This window comes from Brachycentrus maculatus, unplaced genomic scaffold (genome assembly GCF_059751285.1).
Source record: "Brachycentrus maculatus isolate JH-2025_06_01 unplaced genomic scaffold, ASM5975128v1 h1tg000198l, whole genome shotgun sequence".
NCBI classification, from domain to species: Eukaryota; Metazoa; Arthropoda; class Insecta; order Trichoptera; family Brachycentridae; genus Brachycentrus; species Brachycentrus maculatus.
Genome location: NW_028280949.1, coordinates 93,297 through 119,739, shown reverse-complemented (window position 1 = coordinate 119,739; position 26,443 = coordinate 93,297). Strand labels below are relative to the sequence as shown.

At 40.0% G+C, this 26,443-nt stretch overlaps 1 protein-coding gene across 8 annotated transcripts in view; it reads left to right on the top strand.

Moving 5' to 3' along the window:
- The window catches only part of LOC148307515 (vanin-like protein 2), a 68,851-nt gene extending 42,408 nt beyond the window's left edge, over positions 1 to 26,443 (top strand). For 5 of the 8 annotated variants that reach the window (XM_088263302.1, XM_088263305.1, XM_088263300.1 and 2 more), the window contains 10 exons: positions 322 to 421; positions 3,434 to 3,505; positions 8,533 to 8,652; positions 16,068 to 16,214; positions 16,625 to 16,797; positions 17,757 to 17,971; positions 20,077 to 20,271; positions 21,002 to 21,178; positions 24,109 to 24,250; positions 25,119 to 26,443. In XM_088263302.1, coding sequence (XP_088119428.1) covers positions 322 to 421; positions 3,434 to 3,505; positions 8,533 to 8,652; positions 16,068 to 16,214; positions 16,625 to 16,797; positions 17,757 to 17,971; positions 20,077 to 20,271; positions 21,002 to 21,178; positions 24,109 to 24,250; positions 25,119 to 25,563 — 1,786 coding nt within the window. In that variant the 3' untranslated portion in view covers positions 25,564 to 26,443. The remainder of the gene's footprint in view (positions 1 to 321; positions 422 to 3,433; positions 3,506 to 8,532; positions 8,653 to 16,067; positions 16,215 to 16,624; positions 16,798 to 17,756; positions 17,972 to 20,076; positions 20,272 to 21,001; positions 21,179 to 24,108; positions 24,251 to 25,118) is intronic. The other 3 variants (XM_088263308.1, XM_088263301.1, XM_088263307.1) reach the window with 1 other exon arrangement.

Sequence of the window (26,443 nt, the reverse complement as noted above, 5' to 3'; positions counted from 1 at the left end):
AGGTGATCAGCCCTCCACTTCAGGTACCAGTCCAGGGTAATATTAAATAAATATTAGAGTGAAAAAAATCACTTATATTTATTAGACCCCCCTCTGGGAATCGAACCCGAATTTTTAATAATAAAAATAATTATTATTAAAAATAATAATAATAATAATTTTGCAAAAAAGTTCAAAAAGTAAAAATTGATGTTTTTAAGCCAAATTGGCCTGACATCCCCTCTCTAATGTACTCAATACTGTGTTCATGTTTATTCCTCATACATTGATAACAATGTTTTTACCTATGGATAATTCAGTTTTGGTATAATCTCTCCACAGACAACAACCGCTGGTGAAATCTGACTGCAGTAAGATGGCTCATTCCATGTGGATTCTACAAGTATTATCCATTATATCGGTGATCAATTTCTCCGAGCAGGTGAGAAATGCATCTTATAATTTTTTTCTTAACCCTTTACTCAATTTTCCCGTAGCATGAAAAATGGGCCTTTGCAGATTTGCATGTACAATAATGGGCCTTTGCAGATTTGTCTGTTTCCAGTACGGCCAAAAATGAGCCTTTGCAGACTTTTCCATTACTATTACGGGCAAAATGTAATGGGCCTTTGCAGATTTGCTTGTCCAATAATGGGCCTTTGCAGATTAGTCTGTTCCTAGTACGGCCAAAAATGAGCCTTTGCAGACTTTTCCATTCCTATTACGGGCAAAATGTAATGGGCCTTTGAAGATTTGTCTGTTCCTAGTACGGCCAAAAAATGAGCCTTTGCAGACTTTTCCATTCCTTTTACAGGCAAAACGTAATGGGCCTTTGCAGATTTGTCTTTTCCTAGTACTGTTGGGTAATATATCCAAAATTAAACAAGGTTTGTCGGATTGAATTATACATTTATCTATGTATATGTTAATATGTGACGCGTTTCGTCTTCTTAAGAAATTAACATATCAAACACTCGCTTGAATGTTTGATAATGTCTTAAGAAGACGAAACGCGTCACGTATTAACATATACATAAATAAATGTAGGATTCAACAAACCTTGTTTAATTTTTGATATATTACCCAACAGTTCAATATGGTATTCTACCAACTGTCTGCAGTGACAATAAATATGTCCCTAGTACGACCAAAAAATTAGCCTTTGCAGACTTTTCCATTCCTTTTGCGGGCAAAATTTAATGGGCCTTTGCAGATTTGTCTGTTCCTAGTATTACCAAAAAATGAGCCTTTGCAGACTTTTCCATTCCTACTACGGGCAAAATGTAATGGGCCTTTGCAGATTTGCCACCCTGTTTCAGAAATAGCTCAAACTAATTTTGCCTTAGTAATGGCATTATTAGTAAATTAAATCAGCGTTATGGGCTAGAAATAATAGATGGAAAACCTCTGTGTATCTAAGAAATGTTTTAAAATTAACTCTCTTAGTTTAAATGTAAAAAATGAAAAGTAACAGGCCCATACAACGTAACCGCTATAGTGTAATACGAATATATGTATTTTATTATAAATTTCTTGGCTAATCCGAATTTTTCCAAATCCGAACAGGCCACAGTTAACCCAATTACCTTGGATTACCAGGATTACACTGCAACGTAATTACACAATAAATAATTAACTAAAACAATTCAATATCTTAGTATTGTTTTTTTAAAACACTATCCATTTTGCTAAATCAAAGAGTTATTGACCTCTTCATTTAAATTTGTAATTATGACTTATTTTGTGATTCATTATTTTTTTTAAATTCAGACACCTATAACCTTTCTTGAACTTGACTATTTTCTGATAGGTTTGCATAAAAATATCGGCATTATCAAGCGATGCATATAAATTGATAAGAAAATCATTTGTCGAATATTGCCTAGCAACTGGGCAACTTGACTTGTGTTTTCAAGCGTTTCTACAAGCGAAAAGTATTTTAAAAAATAATAATCTACATAAATAATAAAAACATTAATGCAGAAGGTCTTCTTATTCTTCTTCTTCTTGGTGTAGGCCATGGGTGGGCAACATTTTCAGTACCCGAGCCAGATTTTAGAAATGAGATTTCCTAACGGGCCGTAAAACAAAATTTATTTTGTTATTCAAAGCAAACAAAATATTAGGTGCTAGTAAGTAATTTATTAGGTGCTTTTTTAACTTATTTGCATGTTTAGCCTAGTAATGCTGTTTAATGTTATAATTTTTCAAGATAGAAATAGAATGATTGCATATCAGGCATGTTGGCTTTGTTTTAAACTCTGTTACTCTTCTCTTCTTTAGTCCGACGTCTTTACTACTTGACGCCATTATGGGTCTTGAAATTGTCAGGATAGTGAGATACTCCCATATATGGGATATGATACGGACTACGCACGATGGAATGTTTTACTAAGGAAATACCAATATTTCTTAAAATCTACTGTGACACGTGTTTCGATGCATTCTGCATCATTTTCAAACACCGTATAGAATGCATCGAAACACGTGTTACAGTAGATTTTGAGAAATAGTGGTATTCACTAAGTAAAACATTAATTAAAAATGGGTAGATTATACCACAAAGTGACTGCCGAATCAATAAATGAACCATGAATTATGTTTAAAAATAATTCATATTCCCTGATTCTTGTTTTGAATTTTCAGGAAGTCTTACCAATGTACGAACTTCCACAGTCGCAGTTTAATTTATATATGACACTGTTGTCTAATATTTTGATTTTAAAATTTTCTATTCAAATTATTTTTTGTGTAAAATGCTGGTTTTATACTATCAGGAAATTTTTTCAGTTAATTAATGTGATGTTTTATTTATGTAAATGATTCTTTTCCACTTGGTTTTTACATTTTCACTATCGCCCGAGTAAACAAAGGTTTTAGTTAAATTATTTTTTAAAATAAAATAACAACTCTGTAATTTTTTCCAAATTAATTTTATTTGACCAGCAACCGGATATTGTCGTAACATCATCAGGCTGATGATGTTGGTTACGACGAAACCCGGTTGCTGGTTAAATAAAAATAATGTGGAAAAAAATTACATAGTTGTTATTTTATTCTATAAAATGTAGTGCCGCCAAGAAATGTCAGTACAAAACTTAAATTATTGTTATTTTTACAGGCCCATATTGCGTATCGTTTTTTGTTTATAACCGTTATTGCATGCGATTTGTTTAAGTGTATTAATTTCTCGGTTGAATTTACTCTTATTTAATGGGATTTGTAGTGCTCTATGGATCATGGAATTGAAGCTAGCCAGACTTGGGAAATGGGCTGAAAAAGGGGGAATTATAGTATCCGCATGTGTAGGTTTTTGGTATACATCAAAACTGATTTTTCTATCAATTATTTCTAAATCAAGATCCATGAAATTTATATGTTTACCTCTGTTGTTTTCTATGGCAAACTGTATTTTATCATTAAATCTTTTTCTTCTTCCATGTTCGCTCCCTAGGTGGAGCATACGGCCAACACGAGTCGTCTCCAAGTCACTCTGTCACGCGCCAACTCCTTGGCTTCCTCCCAGGTCAGTCCGGCGTCTCGAAGTTCCGCTGAGTATAGTCGGTGAATGGTCGTCAGCGGCCTTCCGGGGCGCCGGAATCCTCGGGGTTGGAAGAAGAGACATGAGGGGTTGATGCCCTCAGGTGGCATTCTAAGGATATGTCCCAACCATGTCCACCTTCTTCTCTTCGGGACTTCCAGTATGAGGGGCTGTTGAGTTCTTCTCCTCACATCGTCATTCCTGACCAAGTCATACCACTTTATACCCAGTATTCGCCTCAGGCATCTATTTTCAAAACTTGCTAGTTTCTTGCTTTGAGCTTTGGTGAATTTATAATTTGATTTATCATTAAATATATCGTATTAATAAAGTTCTAATTTATGTGTAATGGTCAGCACGCTCGGCTACCGTTCTGGAGGTCCCGGGTTCGATTCCCAAGGGGGGTAAAATAAATATAAGTGATTTTTTCACTGTCATATTTATTCAATATTACCCTGGACTGGTACCTGAAGCGGAGGGCTGATCACCTTTCCTTCGTGTGTACACGATCAAGATAACACTGCGTTTATATGACGCAGTGCCCTATGCACCAATGGGGTGCGGATAAGGGTTTTATTATTATATTTATTATTAAAAAAAAACAATACATATTAATAAAAAATGTTTGAGATTCCACTGCAATAGGTTGTCGCAAGATCATTGCACAAATTGTAAGCATGCGGAATGGAAATTATAGATCATTTTCAGATAAACAAGCATTGTTTCCAAACTGACTGACAAGGTCATTGTTATACCGTGCATGGTAGGTGAATCGTCAATCATTATGTCGTTACATTTCATTATTTGTTTGATTTATTCATCACTTTTTATTATAATAATAGGCCATCTTAGAGACATTGTATTTTATATATAAAAATAAAACCCTTATCCGCACCCGAATGGTGCATAGGGCACTGTGTCATATAAACGCAGTGTTATCTTGATCGTTTTTACACATGAAGGAAAGGTGATCAGCCCTCCGCTTCAGGTACCAGTCCGTGGTAATGTAGAATAAATATTATAGTGAAAAAATCACTTATATTTATTTTACCCCCCTTGGGAATCGAACCCGGGACCTCCAGAACGGTAGCCGAGCGTGCTGACCATTACACTACGGAGGCGGACATATACATAAATTTTTATTATAATAATAGGCCATCTTAGAGACATTGTATTTTAAGTAGGTACAAAAATATAAGTGATTTTTTCACTGTAATATTTATTCAATATTACCCTGGACTGGTACCTGAAACGAAGGGCTGATAGATAATCAAGATAACACTGCGTTCATATGATGCAGTGCCCTATGCACCATTAAGGTGCGGATAAGGGTTTGAATGAATGAAAACAAATAAACAGTGCATGTCAGAAGTTAAACTTCTTTCTAAAAAAGATTTTTTTAAGGTATGAAGGGCTTTCTTCAAACATAAAATGTCCCAGAACTCACATTATGTCAAGCTTTTTACTAAAACAATTTTTATTCAAATGTCATTTAAATAAAATTTGAGGCGACTTTTCCTATCATTTTGACGAATTATATAAATATAGATTGTAATTACGTAATCGCAAACATTGTTTCGTAAAAAATCTGTGAAAAAGGTGCCGGAACGCCATTCCACTGCATTACATAGAAAATATCATTATATCGTAGCTATCATTTTATTTTATGTTTTAATTTTAAATCAAACAGATTTTTTGAGTCTACTAAATTTGTGTTTGATTTAAAATTAATACATGAATTAAAATGGATTTGTAGAAATTAAACGCCAAATTAATAAATCATTTCATTTTATTGTTTATTAACTTTACGAGTTTTCTTTGTAAGGATATACGTAGGGTAGCTATATCATTTTATTTTATTGTTTATTAAGATTATGAGTTTTCTTTGTAAGAATGTTTTTCAATATATATGTATATATTCCGCTCCCATATTTATTTAATATCACCCCAAGTGGTTCGTAAAGCAATGATCACATTGCCTTCATGTAAATAACAAAATAACACTGCGTCAATATGATGCAGTGCCCTGTACACCACTGGGTTGCGGATAAGGGTATGAAGAATAAAAATAATTCAGTTTCTGCTAAATAAAAAAGCTTCTTTTCATCTCAACAATAGATGTCTCTAGTGAAGTTCTAATGAAGTTCTAACAATGTTTCGAAATTGGTTCATATATATAGAACTTCTGAGAATTCGAATAGTGTGGTTGTCAATAATGGGTAGAATTGTTGAACACGTGTGTAAAGTGATCGCTTAAACCAGCCTATGACAGTCGTCAGCCCCGTAAATGCCCAGACTTCCATATTCTTCGTCATCTTTGATGAGATGTCAAAAATAATATGAAAAATAACTCCTAGAATTGGAGATAATCCAGATTTGTGAACAAGTATTTGGACACACTCAAAATGTTGTAAATAAATTGTTTTATTTTATAAGTTACCATATATTTTCTAGTGGAGGCTTAGCAAAAACAGCATTTCAAATATGAAGATCTGCAAATTATACATCGAGATAATGTTCCGCTTGCGTAAATGATATTTTTTTTTTGTATATTAACTGACTTTAATGAACTGACATTAATAAGATAAAAAATAATTACGCAAGATAAAATTAATCTCCCAAAATGCATGGCAGACTCATGCTACTATCATGTCAGGTCAATGTATTCATAATAATAATCAGAGATTAACGTGTGCACTGAATTTGATGACAGGTGATGCAATTATTTGTTTTATAGTAAAACCTAAAAAAGTTTCTATTTAAGTTTTAAAAAATTACTTAAAATTTTCAATACTACAACTGATTGTAAGATATAAATGATCATATAATTCTAAACATCAATGTATAATTTAAAAAATATATTATGTATGGTAAAATTTTACTCAACCCTGAAGGAATCCCTAACATCATCATCATATCAGCCCGTTGAGGTCCACTGCTGGACAAAGGCCCCCTTCCGCCTCCACTCCTCCCGATCCTGCGCCGTCCCCATCCACTGTCTTCCAGCAAACTTCCTGATGTCGTCCACCCATCTCATCGGTGGACGTCCTTGAGGCCTCTGGTTCCTCGGTCTCCACACCAGAACGCGTTTCGTCCATCTGTCGTCGGTCATTCTGGCTAACATACTGTCCAAAATGTCATTTTACCACTCTGTTCTACTACCACACTAACATACTGTTCAAATCTGATGTAAAAAAAAGCATGGATATAAAGGCGGAGACTGACCGGAGCATTTCGTCGTAACATCGCTCGCGGCGAGCATCCGAAACTGGATGGAAGGCTCGGCTCAGTGTACTGATTGCCTGAATGCTCGTATCGTAACGTGTTACGACGAAATGCTCCGGTCAGTCTCCGCCACACGTAACACGTTACAATGCGAGCATTCAGGCAATCAGTACACCGAGCCGAGCGCTCCATCCATAGTTTCGGATGCTCGGTGATGCTCGCCGCGAGCGATGTTACGACGTTATGTTACGACGAAATGCTCCGGTCAGTCTCCAACTTAAGACAGATCTTATATCCATGCTCTTGCATGTACCAAAATTCATTTTTAAATCGAGCCTGCGATATGTGAGATGCAATGCTTATGAAAAAGACATCAATAATGTTTCTTTTATTCATTTTATTTTTATTTTAAAAGGAGTAACCTGCAAAGCGTCTATTTTATATGCTTGTCTGTAGGTAGGATAGCAAGGATAGGGAACGTAAATGTGAAAAATACATCACAAACACCCAGACCAATTGAAAATAAATCTTTGTTGAATTCATTTTGAATTGGCGGGAATCGAACCCGCGACGCCAGTTTCGCAGTCGAGCGTCTGCCCAACTACGCCACGGTGCCTGTCTAAAACATTTTAAGAGAAATATTGTTGATGTTTATTTGACTATTTGATTATTTGATAAAGAAATGTAAGTTATAATATTTTATACTTTATAGTTATGTACATGACAGTTTTTTTTAAGATTACATTTAAGCGAAAACCTGTAACTGGAATTTCAATTCATTATATTTTGTAAATATTCTGTTGGTTATCCAATAAATAAATAAATTTACAACATTTTGAGTGTGTCCAAATACTTGTTCACAAAATCTGGATTATCTCCAATTACAGGAGTTATTTTCATATTATTTTTTGACATCTCATCAAAGATGAAGAAGAATATGGAAGTCTGGGCATTTACGGGGCTGACGACCATCATAGGCTGGTTTAAGTGATCACTTTACACACATTTTTATAATCCAGGATTCGGACCTCACATACTATTATAAGAGTTTTTGCTTAATAAAAACCTTCTTTACATCTCACCAATAGATGTCTCTAGTGAAGTTCTAGTGATTCAAGAACAAGGTTTCTAAATTGGTTCATATATATATATATATATATATATAGAACTTCCAAGAATTGGTAGAATTGGTGAATGTTACAAGTGTGTAAAGTGATCACTTAAACCAGCCTATGACAGTCGTCAGCCCCCTAAATGCCCAGACTTCCATATTCTTCTTCATCTTTGATGGGATGTCAAAAAATAATATGAAAATAAATAAATCTTCTTGTAAGAGAAGAATAAATCTTCTTTGTGTCGGGTTGTGGTCCGGTGGTTAGTGTCGTGGACTCTCGAGTTAGAGTTTCTCAGTTCGAACCCGCTCTACCACGATTTGATACATATTTCTAATAATGAGCCGCTTAGGCTCACAGAAATAGTATGAAATTAAAGTATTTTTGTAAATAATAAAAACACAAATGTTTATCTTACTGTAATTAAAAACAATTAATTCATTCGAACCTTTATCCGCACCCCAATGGTGCATAGGGCACTATTGGGGTGCGTATTATAGTGCGTAAGTATTTTTGGAAATAAATTTTTTTTTTCAAAAAAAAAATGTTATGTTCCCTTGGACTCTCTCCTCTCATATCCAGATCCAACCATATTTCTTTTATTGACTATGGTTTTGATAAAAATTATTATAAACACAGACAAATTATTTACTTTTGTTGTTTTTTTTTTTTCAGTCCACCTACAAGGCTTCAGTGGTAGAGTATGCTGTAAAACAACCTGCATCTGACATAGAGGAATATATAGCCAATAACGTAGAGAACTATGTGAGTTACATCAAGAAGGCTGGATCTCAGGTAACTATAGTTACAATCTTTTTAAATCTATATGTGCCAGGAGGTATTAGTAACGCTGTTCCCGGTAGGCTGTAACATTTTAAGAAGAGTAAAACCTAACAATTTTTTTGTTTGTTTATATATTTAACGGATTCACTTTGGCTGTCCAAACTTAAAACATAGTAAGGAACATTATTTTTGTAGCACGTTTTTTTTTGCATTTTTGGACTAAGTAGAATCTACTTAGTCCAAAAATGCAAAAAAAAACATACTACAAAAAAAATATCCCTTACTGCGTTTTGAGTTTGGACAGCCCACTTGCGTCAGATACAAATTGTATTAAAAATTACTATGTAATGGGTAGTTTTATACATTTTCAAAAAAAATCATTGTATTTTTTTAAATGGACATAAATTTTAAACTAGTAGGATTTAAAAAATAAATCAATGCAAAAAAAAATGTACTACAAAAAAAAATATCCCTTACTGCGTTTTGAGTTTGGACAGCCGACTTGCGTCAGATAAAATTGTATTGAAAATTACTATGTAATGGGTAGTTTTATACATTATCAAAAAAAATCATTGTTTTTTAAAAATGGACATAAATTTTAAACTAGTAGGATTTTAAAAACAAAAATTTTAGAATCTACTTAGTCCAAAAATGCAAAAAAAAACGTGCTTCAAAAAAAATATCCCTTACTGCGTTTTGAGTTTGGACAGCCGACTTGCGTCAGATACAAATTGTATTAAAAATTACTATGTAATGGGTAGTTTTATACATTTTCAAAAAAAAACATTGTTTTTTTAAAATGGACATAAATTTTAAACTAGTAGGATTTTAAAAACAAAAATTTCAGAGATGAATCTTTATAACCTGAAGGATTTAAATATAATATTTTTTTGAAGGTTCAAAATCTGTGTATTATATTCAAGGCCATATGTTATTTTATTCTGGTTAATAATATCCTTCTTTTGGGGTCTGTGGGCAAAATCTTAAAGTAATATTGCTCTGATCGATTTTTTATATATTCAAAGTATGTCAAACGTAAAAATTGGAAAAAATCATATTAACATTGTACTTAGGATGGGAAGGGTATTTTTACCTTCTGCGCTGACCTCATTTCAAAGTCAGAATAGAAGGAATTATCCAATGTTTTTATATGAATATTTTATACTAATCTCTTTTGTAACCGGCGTGGGTTACGGGCGATGACTCTCAAAAATGTACACGCCTGGCCTTCTTCGGAATCTCCCAACTATGCCACCGTTGTAAGGGGTGACGTTCCAGACGGCCCCGCCGTACCGAGTTACCGAGTAAGCTGGATACGGACGGAGGTGAATGGATGTATGAGCCGGGAAGAGCGGGCACTGAACCGACAAGTCAACCTCAATAGCCCTGATAAGGGCTTTCCGAAACTGGTCCGTGAATCGGTATAATGAGGCGAAGCGGTCCAGGCTGGCGGCGCGGCGAGTAGTCCAAGGAGCGGGAGCGGAGAAATGAAACACAGGTTTCAACAGTCACACCAGAACTAGTTTATTCTCTCAAAATGCGCCCTCTATATACCCGGCCGTGATCGCGTACTGCCCGACAGTGGGAAAGTACAGCCAATCAGCGGCCGGGGGAGAGAGACAGCCATATCTCTGTCTCTCTCTAATGGGCACCGGACGGGCTACACTTTTATACCGTACCGGTGCCGTTCCAACAGTTCAACAATTACAAGTCATATTTATGCTATATAATATCCGTAATATCTATTTATTCTACATATTTATTTACTCATCCTTACTTATATCTAATACATTCCTAAAATACATGTAAAATCGGTACAATTCCTAGAGGCCCTTCTTCGGGCCGCGTTCCGACGGGCGACCGTCTCGCCCGCCGCCAGGCGGCTGGAATTCCTTTTCAGGGCCGCCGCACGGGGTGTGCGATCTGTCCGTAACACTCCCCCCGTGCAGCTGGCCTGCACCAAAATTCCCTGGGACTGATTGCACGTACTTCTCCCTTATCACGCCGATGGTGATGATTGTGGCCCGTTCAGCGTGGTCTCTCGGCAGCATCCTCGCGTCACCAGAGACACCAGGCCGCGACTCGCCCTGATGGAGTCGCCTTCCGGGTCACAACGCCAGACTGGAGAAGTCTGGGCTTGAGGTGATGCTTCGCGTCACGTCCAGTGATCAGCATCCTTGTCATCCTTCCAGAGTCATCCGGCCGCATCCATACTCGGGCGGAGACATCTGGCTGCGACTTGTCATCTAAGTCGCCTTGGTTTTCATATTACATTTGCCAGGCTGGCATCGCCTGGGCTTGAGTTGATGCTCCGCGTCACATCATGTGATCACCCGGCAGCATCCTTGTACGGCCAAAGTCATCCGGCCACATCCATAATCGGGCGGAGACGTTTGGCTGCGACTCGTCCTTCGTGAAGTCGCCTTGATTCCCCAGCATCCTTACCAGAGTCATCCGGCCGCAACCTTGTTCGGGCGGAGACGTCCGGCTACGACTTGTCCTAAGTCGCCTAAGTTCCGGAATTCTCACCGGAACCGCATGTGCCAGGCTGGCGTCGCCTGGGCTTCAATTGATGCTCCGCGTCACATCCTTGTGATCACCCGGCAGCATCTTCGTACGACCAGAGTCGTCCAGCCGCAATCGTTCGGGTGGAGACGTCTGGCTGCGACTTATCCTGAGTTTCCTAAGTCGCCTAAGCTCCGGTATTCCCACCGGAACCGCAGGGGCCAGGCTGGCGTCGCCTGGACTTTGAAGTGATGCTCCGCGTCACGTACATATAGTGATCACCCGGCAGCATCCATGCCAGAGTCATCCGGCCGCAACCTCGTTTGGGCGGAGACGTCTGGCTGCGACTTATCTTAGTTTCCTAAGTCGCCTAAGTTCCAGAATCCTCACCGGAACCGCGAGTGCCAGGCAAGCGTCACCTGGGCTTGAATTGATGCTCCGCGTCACATCTTTGTGATCACCCGGCAGCATCCTTGCCAGAGTCGTCCGGCCGCAACCATTCGGGCGGAGACATCTGGCTGCGACTTGTCTTGAGTTTCCTAAGTCGCCTAAGCTCCGGTATTCCCACCGGAACCGCAGGGGCCAGGCTGGCGTCGCCTGGACTTTGAAGTGATGCTCCGCGTCACGTACATATAGTGATCACCCGGCAGCATCCATGTACTGCCAGAGTCGTCCAGCCGCAATCGTTCGGGTGGAGACGTCTGGCTGCGACTTATCTTAGTTTCCTAAGTCGCCTAAGTTTCGGAACTCTCATGGAACCGCAGGTGCCAGGCAAGCGTCGCCTGGGCTTCAGTTGATGCTCCGCGTCACATCCTTGTGATCACCCGGCAGCATCCTTGCCAGAGTCGTCCGGCCGCGACCATTCGGGCGGAGACATCTGGCTGCGACTTGTCTTGAGTTTCCTAAGTCGCCTAAGCTCCGAACTTCCCGTCGGAACCGCATTACATATGCCAGGCTAGAATCGCCTGGGCTTGAAGTGATGCTCCGCGTCACGTGCTTGTGATCACCCGGCAGCATCCATGTGTGGCCATGAGTCATCCAGCCACAATCATTCAGGTGGAGACGTCTGGCCGCGACTTTCCCTTAATGTCGCCTTGGTTCCGAATTTCCCATCGGAACCGCATTAAGCGGGCTACAAGGCCGCGACTCTTCCGAGAGTCGCATTGGTTCCAAACTACCTGTTGGAACCGCATAAGTTTCCTGGCCGTCAGGCCACGACCCCTCTGTGAGTCGCCTTAGTTCCGAACTTTCCGTCGGAACCGTATGAAGTGTGCTACCGGGCCGCGACTTGTCCGAGAGTCGCTCCGGATTTCCCATCGGAACCGCATCAGGCGGCAAATCGTCTCGGGCCCGCAGCGACCCCGCCTTCCCATGATTAGGCGGTCGCTGCGTGGTAGCCTTCGCTGTTCTTGCACGCGTATTCGCCGCGCGGCTTCTTTCCTTTGATACTCCCAGGGAGTCGATTGCGCACATTTGCGCCTGTAGTACTCCGTCCGCGGAGTCATTCCCCTTCACTTTGGGGCGTCCGTACGTGACCGGTCCCAGTGCGGTCACTATAGTCAGCTGACCGTCCCTTTGAAGCACTGGGGTGTCGATCGGGAACATTAGAGACGCGTTGTCGAGGCCGATAAGCAACTGCGGCTTGATAACGCCTCCGGTCTGCGCGAGCGCGCCACCTTCACGAACAAGATCCAAGTCCTTAATGGTCCTCGCCCTGATCTCGAATTCCCCGTTTTGTTCATTTTCCAAAGTCACCGTTACACGCTGTGACCTGTATGTGTTGCCTCGTCCACACGCGCCTTTGATTATCAGATTCTCGGCTATCCCTGTAGCACCAATTGCGCGGGCGACGCCCTCCTCCAGGAGGGTTACAGATGCAGCCTCGTCCATCAAGGCGAACACTTTTGCGGTCCCCCGTGGTCCCTTCAGAGTGATCGGCAACACTTTGAAGGTGACCGGGACCTCACCGTCATTTATCCACAACACCTGCGCACTGTCCACAGCGTCCTCACTTTCATCTTCCACAACACTGTCCGTGCGGAAGGAGTGCAGGATCCTATTGTGGTGTTTTCCGCATACATCACAACTTCTCGCTTCACAATTTGGCACCTTGTGCCCTGATTCCAAACACTGGTAACACAGTTTGGACGACCGCACAAAGTCCCAGCGGTCATCCACGGTTTTCTTCTCGAACCGTTTGCATCGGCGTATGTTATGCCCGTTGGCCTTACAAAATACGCATTCCTTATCACTTGTTGTGTCGCGCGTCGCAAACACGTGATACCTCGGCTCGACGCGTCGAGCGTTCTCGCGGCGGGCGGGCTCGGCGCACTTGTCGCGCTGACCCGCGCGCTCCTTGTCTCTGTTCCTCGCCACCATTCTGAACAGACCTCCGTGGCGCGTGATGCCGGCGGTGATCTCGTCAAGCCAAGCGGCGAGATCGTAGATACTGCTCCTCGTTTCGCGGCGGCGATCGCGGAACCAATCCCACCGGAGTTGCGTCGGCATCTTGGCAACCATCTCCGCTAGCAGCTGCGGGTTGTCGAGATAGCAAGCGTCCATCCCGTCCACGGTGGTGATGACGTTGCGTATCGAAACCGCAAAATCCACGACTGCTTCGTCCGCGGGGTGGTCGGCGAGACTCGGCATCCTCCGGGCGTCTTCCAGTATCTGCGCGATGATGAGTGTCGGGCTGCCGAAGGCGTCCTCCAGCGTCCGCAATATTTCCGACACGTTGCGCGGATACAGTAGCAGGCCTGCTACCATGTGACGCGCACGCCCTTCCAGTGCGCGCGCCAATCTTCCGATGTTGTCAGCGTCCCCTATCCCCCATCTCTCAGTAGATTGGAGATATGCCGCGTTGAAGCGGCGCCATTCCCTCGGGTCTCCGCTGAACTTGGGCAACTCCGGCGGCTGCCCCGACCATCGAAAGTAGTCCCCGCCTCGGGGTGAGGGCTCCGCGTAGATTGCTCTTCCGTCATCTCTGCGGTGCCGTTCGTCCGGTCGAGCTCTGTCGACCCATTCGCGTACCGGGTAGCGATCGCGTTCGTCCGGTGCGCGCCAACGCAAGCCAGAGGTTTCCAAACGCCTCGGCTCCGCGTTGCCAGTAGGCGCCGGGCCATGTCCCCCGGGCGCTTCTCCTCTGTGGCCGGTCAGTTCGTCCCGCGATTCCCCAGCGAATCGCGTAGGTTCCGGATCCAACACCGGAACCGGTAGAGCTGCGGCCGATGTCCTGAATCCCGTTCTGGGCTGATTGGCGGCGTCGTCCTGCCGCGTTCGTAGGTGGGTGGATTGTTCGACACCCGCGATAACCTCCCCCCCTGGGGAGCTTACGTTAGCTGCTGTGCACTTCGACAACAGCTCACGGAGTTGCTGGAACTGCCTCTCGTTGCTGGCGGCTAGCTCCGCCATCTGGCGGCGCAAGTCGCTACTCGTATCAGTCCGGACTGAACTGACAGAGTCCCGATCCTCCTCACGGCGCTGCTCTTCGGGCTCCATGGCGACGTTGCGTCCCGATCTCAGGGATGCAGGCATCGTAGCTGGAGACTGCGTTGAAGGATCCGGCTCGAAGGACCAAAATGTAACCGGCGTGGGTTACGTGCGATGACTCTCAAAAATGTACACGCCTGGCCTTCTTCGGAATCTCCCAACTATGCCACCGTTGTAAGGGGTGACGTTCCAGACGGCCCCGCCGTACCGAGTTACCGAGTAAGCTGGATACGGACGGAGGTGAATGGATGTATGAGCCGGGAAGAGCGGGCACTGAACCGACAAGTCAACCTCAATAGCCCTGATAAGGGCTTTCCGAAACTGGTCCGTGAATCGGTATAATGAGGCGAAGCGGTCCAGGCTGGCGGCGCGGCGAGTAGTCCAAGGAGCGGGAGCGGAGAAATGAAACACAGGTTTCAACAGTCACACCAGAACTAGTTTATTCTCTCAAAATGCGCCCTCTATATACCCGGCCGTGATCGCGTACTGCCCGACAGTGGGAAAGTACAGCCAATCAGCGGCCGGGGGAGAGAGACAGCCATATCTCTGTCTCTCTCTAATGGGCACCGGACGGGCTACACTTTTATACCGTACCGGTGCCGTTCCAACAGTTCAACAATTACAAGTCATATTTATGCTATATAATATCCGTAATATCTATTTATTCTACATATTTATTTACTCATCCTTACTTATATCTAATACATTCCTAAAATACATGTAAAATCGGTACAATTCCTAGAGGCCCTTCTTCGGGCCGCGTTCCGACGGGCGACCGTCTCGCCCGCCGCCAGGCGGCTGGAATTCCTTTTCAGGGCCGCCGCACGGGGTGTGCGATCTGTCCGTAACATCTTTATTAAGGCCTTAACTACAGGCCACCTTATGTGTGTGTAGCGGATTGCTACGTTGGGGGGGCCATTTATAGCGTGTTGCTATTGTCTGATGGCACGTGAAAGAATCACGTGTTGGTTACTGAGAAGGGAAGCCAGAAAAGGATATTTAAAGAATTCTTACTTACAGATCGTTTATGTATCTAAGCGCGTACACTGCAATTACTATTGATAATTACTAAAAATACTTAATCTAATGAATTTATGAACTATGGAAGTAAAAATGTGAAGCTAGATAAACACGTCCGCTATGGACAAACGGTGTAGGCGAATCTCGTCCTCTTCTCTTCGGTTGGCCGCGATCGTTGATTTCGTTCAAGAATCTCCGTAGCGAATTCGCCATGTTCGTATTTTTCAGCGGTGCCAATTTGGCGGTGTAGCTAGACGCCTACAACCATATGTTCATAATGATCAAATCCTGACGCCAGCGGTCCGCAGGTGTAAAAAATACCTATCCGAAATGTGTTTATTATTTTTTAAGATCTGTTTTAGATTTGTTTAAAATCCTTTGAATGTAAATAAAGTTCTGCTTATTATTTTCAGGCAACGGACATAATTGTGTTCCCGGAATGTACCCTGAACAATGGTTTCACTCCGAACAGGAATCAAACCATAGAATATGCCTTCATTGTACCGAATCCGACGGAAGATATTGCTCCCTGTGATTTTAAAAATGGCAAATTTCATGAGGTAATTACGCAATAATTCAGTACAGAGTTTATTAAACAGACCCGCTTTTGCTATACATTCAACATATCTTAATATTATAAAAATAAATGACTGAAGATGGAAAAAGATCTATGTATATATCGCTCACTCCTTTCAACGACGTCATATATCAAAAATTGTCAATTTTCAGTTGTGCATATTTTTTAAATGCCCAGAAAATGTACTATATCCCAACAAAAGCGGCATATTCTTAACTTAATATTTACCCGCTACAATAGTGTTTTAAGTTTGGACAGCCGAATTACTGATGTGTTATGGCTAGGAATGGGAAGTGTTCTTTCTTGCAAAGAACGAAGTGATAGACCATGACCTGAGAGGTATAATATTCATGTGCATTGTGCAATTATGTTCAATTTATATATAAATTGCAGGCGCTGGTAGGAATATCCTGTCAGGCGAGATCTTCCAAAGTCTATGTGGTGATCAATGTATCGGAGAAACAGAAGTGTTCAGGCGGTGAGGAGGCGAGGCAGTGTTCTGCAGATGGATACAACCTTTACAACACCAATGTGGTATTCAATAGAGATGGGAAAATCGTATCCAAGTGAGTTCCTACCTATTGATTTATTCCAAACCTCGGGGTGAAGTGTGCAGACCTCTGAGGTTCATATGGCTTCAAAATTGTTTAGGCATTCACTTTGTGAACCTGATTATAAATATAAATTATAAATATAACACTTTTTTTATCACTTGAGTATTATATGAGGTCTGTTCGATAAGTATTGCAAATTTTGAATTTCCGCGGGCTACAATCAATCTGTCAGAAACGTCCGAATTTGTGGAAGAATAAAAATTGGCTTTTTCATGATAACACCCCTGCTCACACACTGTTGCTTTTGGGCGAATTTTTGGCCAAAAACAACACATTTATAATGCAGCAGCCTCCGTTTTCCTAAGATCTGGCCCCTTGTGATTTTTCTTGACGAGACTGAAAAGATGACGCTACGCTACGATTGAGGAGACAAGGACAAGGGCATTGAAGAAGGAGCTGAACAAGATCACAGATAATGAATTTTTTGATTTTAATGCTTCTAGAATTGGGAAAAACGTTGGCACCAGTGTATAATATCTGGTGAGGATTACTTTAATAGGAACAAAATAGATATTCATGAATAAATAAATAGTTTTTGAAAAAACACAAAATTCGCAACACTTTTTGAGCAGACCTCGTATTTCAACAACTAGTTTCGGAAGCTACAGATGCTTCCATCTACGGGTTTGAATATAAACTGTGATTGTATTCAAATCTCTTTTTAATTGAATTTTGGCATTAAAATTGTATATTTATATGCATCTTTATTCCGAATCATATACATACATTATATAAAATACAAAGAATAAATTCCAAAAATTTATAAAATCCACCACTGCCATTTATAGGTAACTCTTTATGTATTATTTTTTGCATATTTATAAAGTGTCCTATGCACCATTGGGTGCAGTTAAGGGTGAGAAGAAGAAAAATCCTGCTAATAATTGCTATGAACCCGTTTCATCTTGCAGATATCGGAAAACTCATCTGTTTGGAGAGATATTATTCAACACGACGCGGGTTCCCGAAGTTGAAACGTTCAGTACGGACTTCAATGTCACATTCGGCCACCTTATCTGCTTCGATATGATGTTCGACCAGCCGGCCATGTCACTGCTGCTAGAGAAAGGCGTCAAGAATGTGGTCGTGTCCATGATGTGGTATTCGGAACTGCCCTTCCTTACTGGTGAGATTAACCTTTAGATGTTCATGCGGCGCTTGCAATAAGGGTAGCGGCCTGCCCAAGCATTTTTGAGAAATATTTGAGGGACTTGCTACGCATATTGTTATAAAAATAAGTATCCTTTCACGAACGTCATAAATCAAAAATCTTCAATTTTTAGTTGTGCATGTTTTCGGAATGCCCAGAAAATGTACTATATCCCAGCAAATGAGGCATATTTTTGACTTAATATTTACCCGCTACAGGGCAGAAAGTGTTGTTTTTGCATTTTGAAGAAAAGGTATTGTTTAATTATTTTTTTAAATCTACTAAATATTTTTCAAATGGAGAAAAAACCTTCAGGTTTTACCTAAAAAGATCTGCTGCACAGTAAAAAGTTCAATAAGTGGCTTGATATTTATTTTTAATACATTTCATTATATTTTTTAACTTTAAAAACGTTCTCCTGAAAAATCAAGTTTTTTGATTTATGATGTTCTTGAAAGGAGTAAGCGATATCTCTAAAATTAGTCATCTTATTTAGGTAAAATAAAAAGATTTTTCATAATTTACAATGCTTTATTTGTAATTTTTCACATTTTATATAATTACACATTGAAGTTATAGAATAAAAACATTAAAATAAATAAAAAATACTCAATCTAAACCGATTACAACCGCCCAGTTCAGAAGATGGCGAAAAAGTGACCTACGTAGATTATGTGTTTTACTAAGAGGACCGTAATAAAGCACCTTTACTTAGTAAAACAACTCACTCCCAAGAGTCAATCTTGTAATGCAGGTATAAAAACTAATATTACGCAACATGATTAAAATATTTATCGAAACCAAAAATCTATGATGGATCGGTATCTCTTTGGGGGGGTGGTGAAGAAGAAGACGACGGTATTGAATAGGTGATTGGTCAAAAGAGGCTACAAGAGGCGGTGCAGTGTAGCGATGACGTGGCTGCGTCGTAGGGGTGTTGTAGCGGCGTAGATGGACTGTCGGGCTGACCGGAGTATCTTCGTGATGTTGACGAGGGTGCTGGACTAGAGATCGTAGCGAGGTCTGGATGCGGTGTTCTCGTGACGACGTCGGTAGATGGGTGTCGACTGTATGATGGTACTGGCTACGTTCCCAGTGTAGGAGTGAGAGGTCGATCTTCGTAGTCGCGCTCCCGGTGGAGGAATGAGATATGGAGGCAGATGCTGTTCCCCTTTTATATGGTTTGGGAACTCTTTGTTCCTATGTCTTGGTTGATAATCAAAGTCCGTTGACATGTTAGTCAAAACAAATCGCAATGGGACGTGTGCAAACCATTGTTCCCGGTCACTGCCTCTTTTGTTTTGCATAGTTGCAGTGATTGACTTCTGAGAATTCGCTCTTGTTAGCAGTCGGGTCGACTGGCTTGCTGACCGCTACATCTCAAAGACATTACTTACCTAAGCTCATATTCATATTTCGAATACTATTATCACAAATCAGTGTAATCCAATAGCAAATTGCATCACAATCACTGTTCCTGTAAGGGACTGGTGGGCATTGAGCTACGTGAATCCATGGACCCTTAAAGCAGTGTTCCGCAAACTTTTTCTGTTCAAGGTACACCTGCCAAATCAAGAATTTTTAGAGGGACACCACAGAAAAAATCAATGTTTATTTAAAATTTATTTATTATTAAAATTAATATAATCTGAAAACATATACACCATTTGATGTTTAACGGGAATTGTGAGCCCCCCCCAGAGGTAGGCAGAGAGGCTAGAACGCAATACCACTCTGTCCTTGCAAACATTCTTCGCCTCTTCCACATTCATGCATCTCCTCATACATACCCGGCGATTGTTTCGACTCCTAACCTGACCACTTTCAAGTATTTTCAAGGTCTTCCTCTACTCCTTTTTCCAATTACATCCGCCTCGTAAATATGTTTTACCGTTCTTTCCTCACTCATTCGTTCTACATGACCAAACCATCTCAACACACCTTTCTTAATTTTATCGATAATGCTTGTCTCAGCTTTGCATTCCTTCCTTATTTCACTATTCGAACATCTATCATGCATCGTTTTGTCGCACATTCTTCTGAGAGTTAATGCTAGTAAAAATATTTAATTTTCTTGTCAGCTGTTCAATTCCAAGAGTCCTGGTCGCACAGCTACAACGTGAACCTCCTGGTGGCCGGAGCCAACAGTCCTCACTCGGGATCCGGGGGAAGTGGAATATACTCCGGAGAGCGGGGGGCCCTGAGCGCGTTCATAACGGGCCGCGCCGGCGACAGGCTGCTCACGGCCACCCTGGACGGCGATCTGGAAACTCCAGGTGAATTAACACACTATCTGCGGGACGGGTAATTTTACCTTTTCACTCGACTAATCGTAAATTGCGTGTAAGTTATTTTACACATGACTTTTGCGGCATCTTTTGTTCTCATATCGATGTATACAGTATGGTTAAATGTTATCACTCCTTTTAAGAGATGTTTATCTCTATTATGAGCGCGAATCCGCCCGCAGATAGTGTGTTTAGTGAATTAAAATCACATTTTATAAGAATTTCAGGTTTTTCGTAATTTTTTACCATGTTGACATATTTGATATACATATAGACATATTATTTTTTGACATTTCATCAATGATGAAGAGGAATATGGAAGTCTGGGCATTTACGGGACTGACGACCGTCAAAGGCTGGTTTGAGTGATCACTTTGCACACGTGTAACATTCACCAATTCTACCTATCATTGACAACCAAACTACTCAAATTCTTGGAAGCTCTATATATATGAACCAATTTTGAAACATTGTTCTTGAATCACTAGAACTTCACTAGAGACATCTATTGGTGAGATGAAAAGAAGCTTTTGATGAGATTTCAACAAATAATATGAAAAATATTCCTTTAATTGGAGATAATCCAGATTTGTGAACAAGTATTTCAACACACTCAAAATGTTGTAAATTAATTATTGTACTCCCGGAAGGTCAACTTGAATACCTCTTTTTATCTTTGTAATGTACATATTTCAAGCTCCATTTATTATTTTGTTAGTGCAACAGGAGACACATATGGAAAGCATTAAATCTCAGGACATGAGCCTGTTGCGGGACAACCTAGAAGCTTATTCCTGGGAACCTATCAATATGAATTCGGAAGACGGAAGCTCCGTACACATTTGCCACAATGATCTGTGTTGCAATATATACACAAAGGTGTCTGTCAAAAATGGTAAGGAAATATTGAATTAAGGTCCATACTCACAAAAATAAAATTCAATTAGCTTCCGGCAATGCTTAGAGCCGGATGTCAGGTCACAATCATTTTTTTTAGAATACATATTAGATTTTTTATTTCTTAAGAATATTATCTAAATTATATTGTATACCCACACACAGGCCATGCCTTGGTGGGATCTTTTTTTGTATTTATATTTTATTCATATTTTTTTGTATTTGAATTGATGTCATGTTTGTATAATGCAAAAGAATTTAAAATAAAGGAAGAAAAAAAAATGTATTGAAAAAATATTTTAACTTTTTTTTTGACTCCTTACTTTTCAGTAACTCTTTTCTTTTCAAAACCACATATTTATTTAGAAGAATTTTTTTTTTTCAATACAAAAACAGTGTTTTAAGCAACAAAAAAAAACGATTACATCAAATGTTACCAGGGTTTAAAGAAAATTAAGTTGCTATTTAACTAATACTAGGCCTTAATAAGGAAAATTACTTTATTTAATAGATTTCTGATTGCTGTATCGAGAGTGATCACCTTCTTAGCTCAAAGACAGTATAGACATATCGCTTACTCCTTTCAAGAACGTCATAAATCAAAAAACTTGATTTTTCAAGACGACGTTTTTAAAGTTTACAAATATAATACAATGTATTAAAATAAATATGTACCAAGCCACTTCTTGAACTTTTTACTGTGCAACAGATCTTTTTAGGTAAAACCTGAAGGTTCTTTCTCCATTTGAAAAATATTTAGTATATTTAAAAAAATAATTAAACAATACCTTTTCTTTAAAATGCAAAAACAACACTTTCTGCCCTGTAGCGGGTAAATATTAAGTTAAAAATATGCCGCTTTTGCTGGGATGTAGTACATTTTCTGGGCATTCCGAAAACACGCGCAACTGAAAATTTACGATTTTTGATTTATGACGTTCTTGAAAGGAGTGAGCGATATTGGTACAGCAATTTGTAGCCAAATGCCTGAATCGTGGAAGGGTGAAGGTACTGTAAAGCCAAGAAGATTGATGGCTTCATCTTTTTGTGGAATTGGTTTGGGGAATGTAGAGGAATTTTTCGAGGAGTGAATCTTGAGTTCCGGGTGATTACTCCCAATCATTTTACAAGTATCAGCTTGCTACAGGTGTATAGGTCTGCCTCCATAGTGTAATGGTCAGCACGCTCGGCTACCGTTCTGGAGGTCCCGGGTTCGATTCCCAGGGGGGTCGAATAAATATAAGTGATTTTTTCACTGTAATATTTATTGAATATTACCCTGGACTGGTACCTAAAGCGGAGGGCTGATCACCTTTCCTTCGTGTGTAAACGATCAAGATAACACTGTGTTCACATAAAGCAGTGCCCTATGCACCATTGGGGTGCGGATAAGGGTTTTATTATTATTACAGGTGTATCAACTTGTGGCGAACCAAGCATTTATCATTTTTAAATGAAAGAAGATGGAGGTCTGACCATCCCGGGGCTTATGACCTGGCATTTGGCTGGCTTAACTGATGCACTTGTGTAACATTCACCATTCTGTCCATTATTTAACCCTTACTGGTCCAATGTCGAATCTCATTCGACATTAATTTTTTGCTCTTAGGTTCCATGTCGGATGTTATTCTACATTTTTTCATAATTAGTATTATTTATTTAAATTCCAAGCTTACATTTTTGTCACTCGTATCTATTACAACAGTATGGTGGAGCAGAGGACAAAAGATTGTTTTCCAATTGGAATGTAACTGTCTACATAGATTTTTTTTTAATTTTGGGGGACCGGAAAGGTTTAACATACATTTTACATAAATTTTTTAAAGACTACATGATTTAAATATTTTTAAAACACTTGTATAAAAACAGTTTTGAGTTTATAAATAAACGTGACTACTTTTGAGAGCATCTGTAGTTCTCGAAACCAGTCATGTTCACATTAACACTTACCACTCTGTAGGCCAGACATTCTGGCACGTATGGTTCTAGTAGGCAGCTCCGTGGGCTACAATGTCTGGCCCGGCGCTAGTATAACTTTAATCACTGATTTCTCTATCACCCAAGTATATTCTACCAAAAAATATTTCAGATAAATACAGTTGATCTTAATTAACATGGTCATACGAATTGCCAGACAGAGTGTCCCAAAATTAGGGAACGAAAATATTTATTTTAATGGTAGAAAAACGTCGCATTTTTTTGATCAGAGTAGCTAATCAGTAATGAGAAAAAATAGTTAGAGTGGAAAGGGTTAATAAACTCAAAAAGTGGTCTTATACAAGTGTCTTATCTTTATAAATAAAGTGACAGACTGCTTAGCTTGTTTGGTAGAGCAGCAAACGCAACATCGCAAGAACCCAGGTTTGAATCCCAAAGTAGTTACTTTTTCAATAGATATTGTTCCATACTGTACTAATTATTTCTAACTAACTAACTAACCATAACGCCGCTTTCTGCAGGGGTAGGCAGAGAGAATAGAACGCCACTCCACTCTGTCTTTGCAAACATTCTTCGCCTCTTGTGGAAGAACGTGGGTTCATGCATCTCATACATTACTTTATTTTACTTATAACCCTTATCCGCACCCAACGGTGCATAGGGCACTGCATCGAATCGACACATCTTGATTATTACTCACATGAAGGCAAGGTGATCACTCTTGCGCTTCAGGTACCAGTCCAGGGTAATATTAAATAAATATTACAGTGTAAAATCACTAATATTTATTTTCACCCCCCTGGGAATCCAAGCCGGGACCTCCAGCACGGTAGCTAAACACGCTGACCATTACACCATGGAGGCAGACCCACTGATTATTACGACTCCTCACCTGACCGCTTTAAACGCGCCTAATTATTTCCTCCATTAAAAATTTATTTATGTCACCTTTTTGTTTACTTTTATACATGGTTTTAATTTAATTTTTAGTCAATCCCAACGAGGAGAGCTACAAGTATATGGCAGTCGCGTTTGACGGCGTTCGCTCATTCTACGAAGTAACCACGGGCGGAATACAAACTTGCGGACTGATCGCTTGCACCGGAAATACTATTTCTACTTGCGGCAGAATGTGAGTTTATTGTCTCTTTCAATTGCAAAATCTGAACTTGACACATTGTATTTTGTATATTAAAAGCATTGTTAACTTTGTGGTATGGTAATACATATCGCTCACTCCTTTCAAGAACATCATAAATAAAAAATCGTCAATTTTCAGTTGTGCATGTTTTTGGAATGCCCAGAAAATGTACTATATCCCAGCAAAAGCGGCATATTTTTAACTTAATATTTACCCGCTACAGGGCAGAAAGTGTTGTTTTTGCATTTTGAAGAAAAGGTATTGTTTAATTAATTTTTTAAAAATACAAAATGTTTTTCAAATGGAGAAAAAACATTCAGGTTTTACCTGTTGCACAGTAAAAAGTTCAATGATATGAAATTTATTTTTAATACATTGTTTTATATTTTTAAACTTTATAATAATAATAATAAAACCCTCATCCGCACCCCAATGGTGCATAGGGCACTGTGTCATATAAATGCAGTGTTATCTTGATCGTTGATACATGAAGGAAAGGTGATCAGCCCTCCGCTTCAGGTACCAGTCCATGGTAATTTTGAATAAATATTACAGTGAAAAAATCACTTATATTTATTTTACCCCCCTTGGGAATCGAACCCGGGACCTCCAGAACGGTAGCTGAGCGTGCTGACCATTACACTACGGAGGCGGACTTTAAACTTTAAAAACTGGTAAATCATATGGTTTTTTGATATTTGACGTTCTTGAAAGGAGTGAGCGATATCATACATCGTTTTGCCACACATTCGTCTGTGAGATCGCATTTCGACTGCATTCAGTCGAATGGGGCTCTTTTGGTACATCCTGATGACTCTTCTCGTTAATAAATTCTTTGTTATTTTCTATTTTATTTCAGGTTTCCCAATAAGTTGAACAGTGATACTGAATTCCAAGAAATATCCATTTCCGCAACATTTAGAAGAACAAACACGAGACAATTTCCCGTTTCTCTGAAGACCAATTTGTTGCCGCTCTCTTCCCATCAAATATCTTACCAAGACAAAGACTCTATCTACAGCAGCGAGTTCTCCGACGTCACTATGAAACTAAATGCAAAAACTAGCGACTTAATTACGTTTGCCATTTTCGGCAGAGATTTCTCAAAGGATGGATCACTCCCTTCAGCCGATTCTGCGAACACAATGGACAAACTTTTGTCAGCACGACCTTTGGAAATGAAAGCGATATACGAACAAAACGGAACGGCTCTAAAGGATGACGAAAGTCTGATGGATTATTTGATTTTTAAATTACAGATCTTGTTATTTGTGATTTCGGTTTATTGCTTGGAGCAAATATAAAATTCACCATCGCATTACGTACCTACAATAGTAAATTGAAACAAGATTAAATCTTATTTCAATGAAAGTCTAGTTTTTTAAATTTAATTAAGACAATATTAGTTATAAAGTCTATATAATAGGCTATAGGATACGCTGATCTGGATTCTTTATTTCTGAGGCCTTTAAAAAGTTTATAATCTTCTTCTTTTTGTAGATCCTAGGGATTTGTTTGTGCCTCCGCATGTCGCTCTTGGGATGTCGACTCCCAGCTGTCTTTCCATCTTTTCGGAGGTCTGCCTGGGGGTCTGTGTCCTTCAGGGTTGCCTTGGAGGGCGATACGTGGAAGTCTGTCATTCTGTTTATATGTTCCTTACAGTATCGCCTTCGTTGTCGTCCCCACCTCACCTCAAGTTTATAATCATTCTCCTTATTGTGCCACTCCATTCTGAAGGTTAACGATCATCGTTGTAATTTTTAGTTTGTCTGCAGTCGCCCTAAACAGCGACTCGGTGCTATAGTGGAACCACTCTCTCAAGTTTTTAAGCCAGGATATACGTCTTTTTTCCTATGCTGCGCTTATCTTCCAGTTATCTTGTAATATAATTTATATGTATTACTTTGTATTTTTCTCCCCCGCCATAAAATGGCAAAATTACTCTTACTTTATAGTGTCTATAGACTTTGCTCTTGCGTCTTAACCTTTCCGGGAGGACTCAAATCCTCGAATTAAGAGTTCGAATTACGGTAAATTTTCCTAAAACGAGTATCGACATGAATAAACGTCGAAGTCTGTCTTCAGTTGGTATGATGTAACGTGTATAGCAATGACATCTGTGGATCTTTGTATGTAATCTTGACATAAAATAAAACCTAGACATGGTAGTTATTTTTTTTTTTT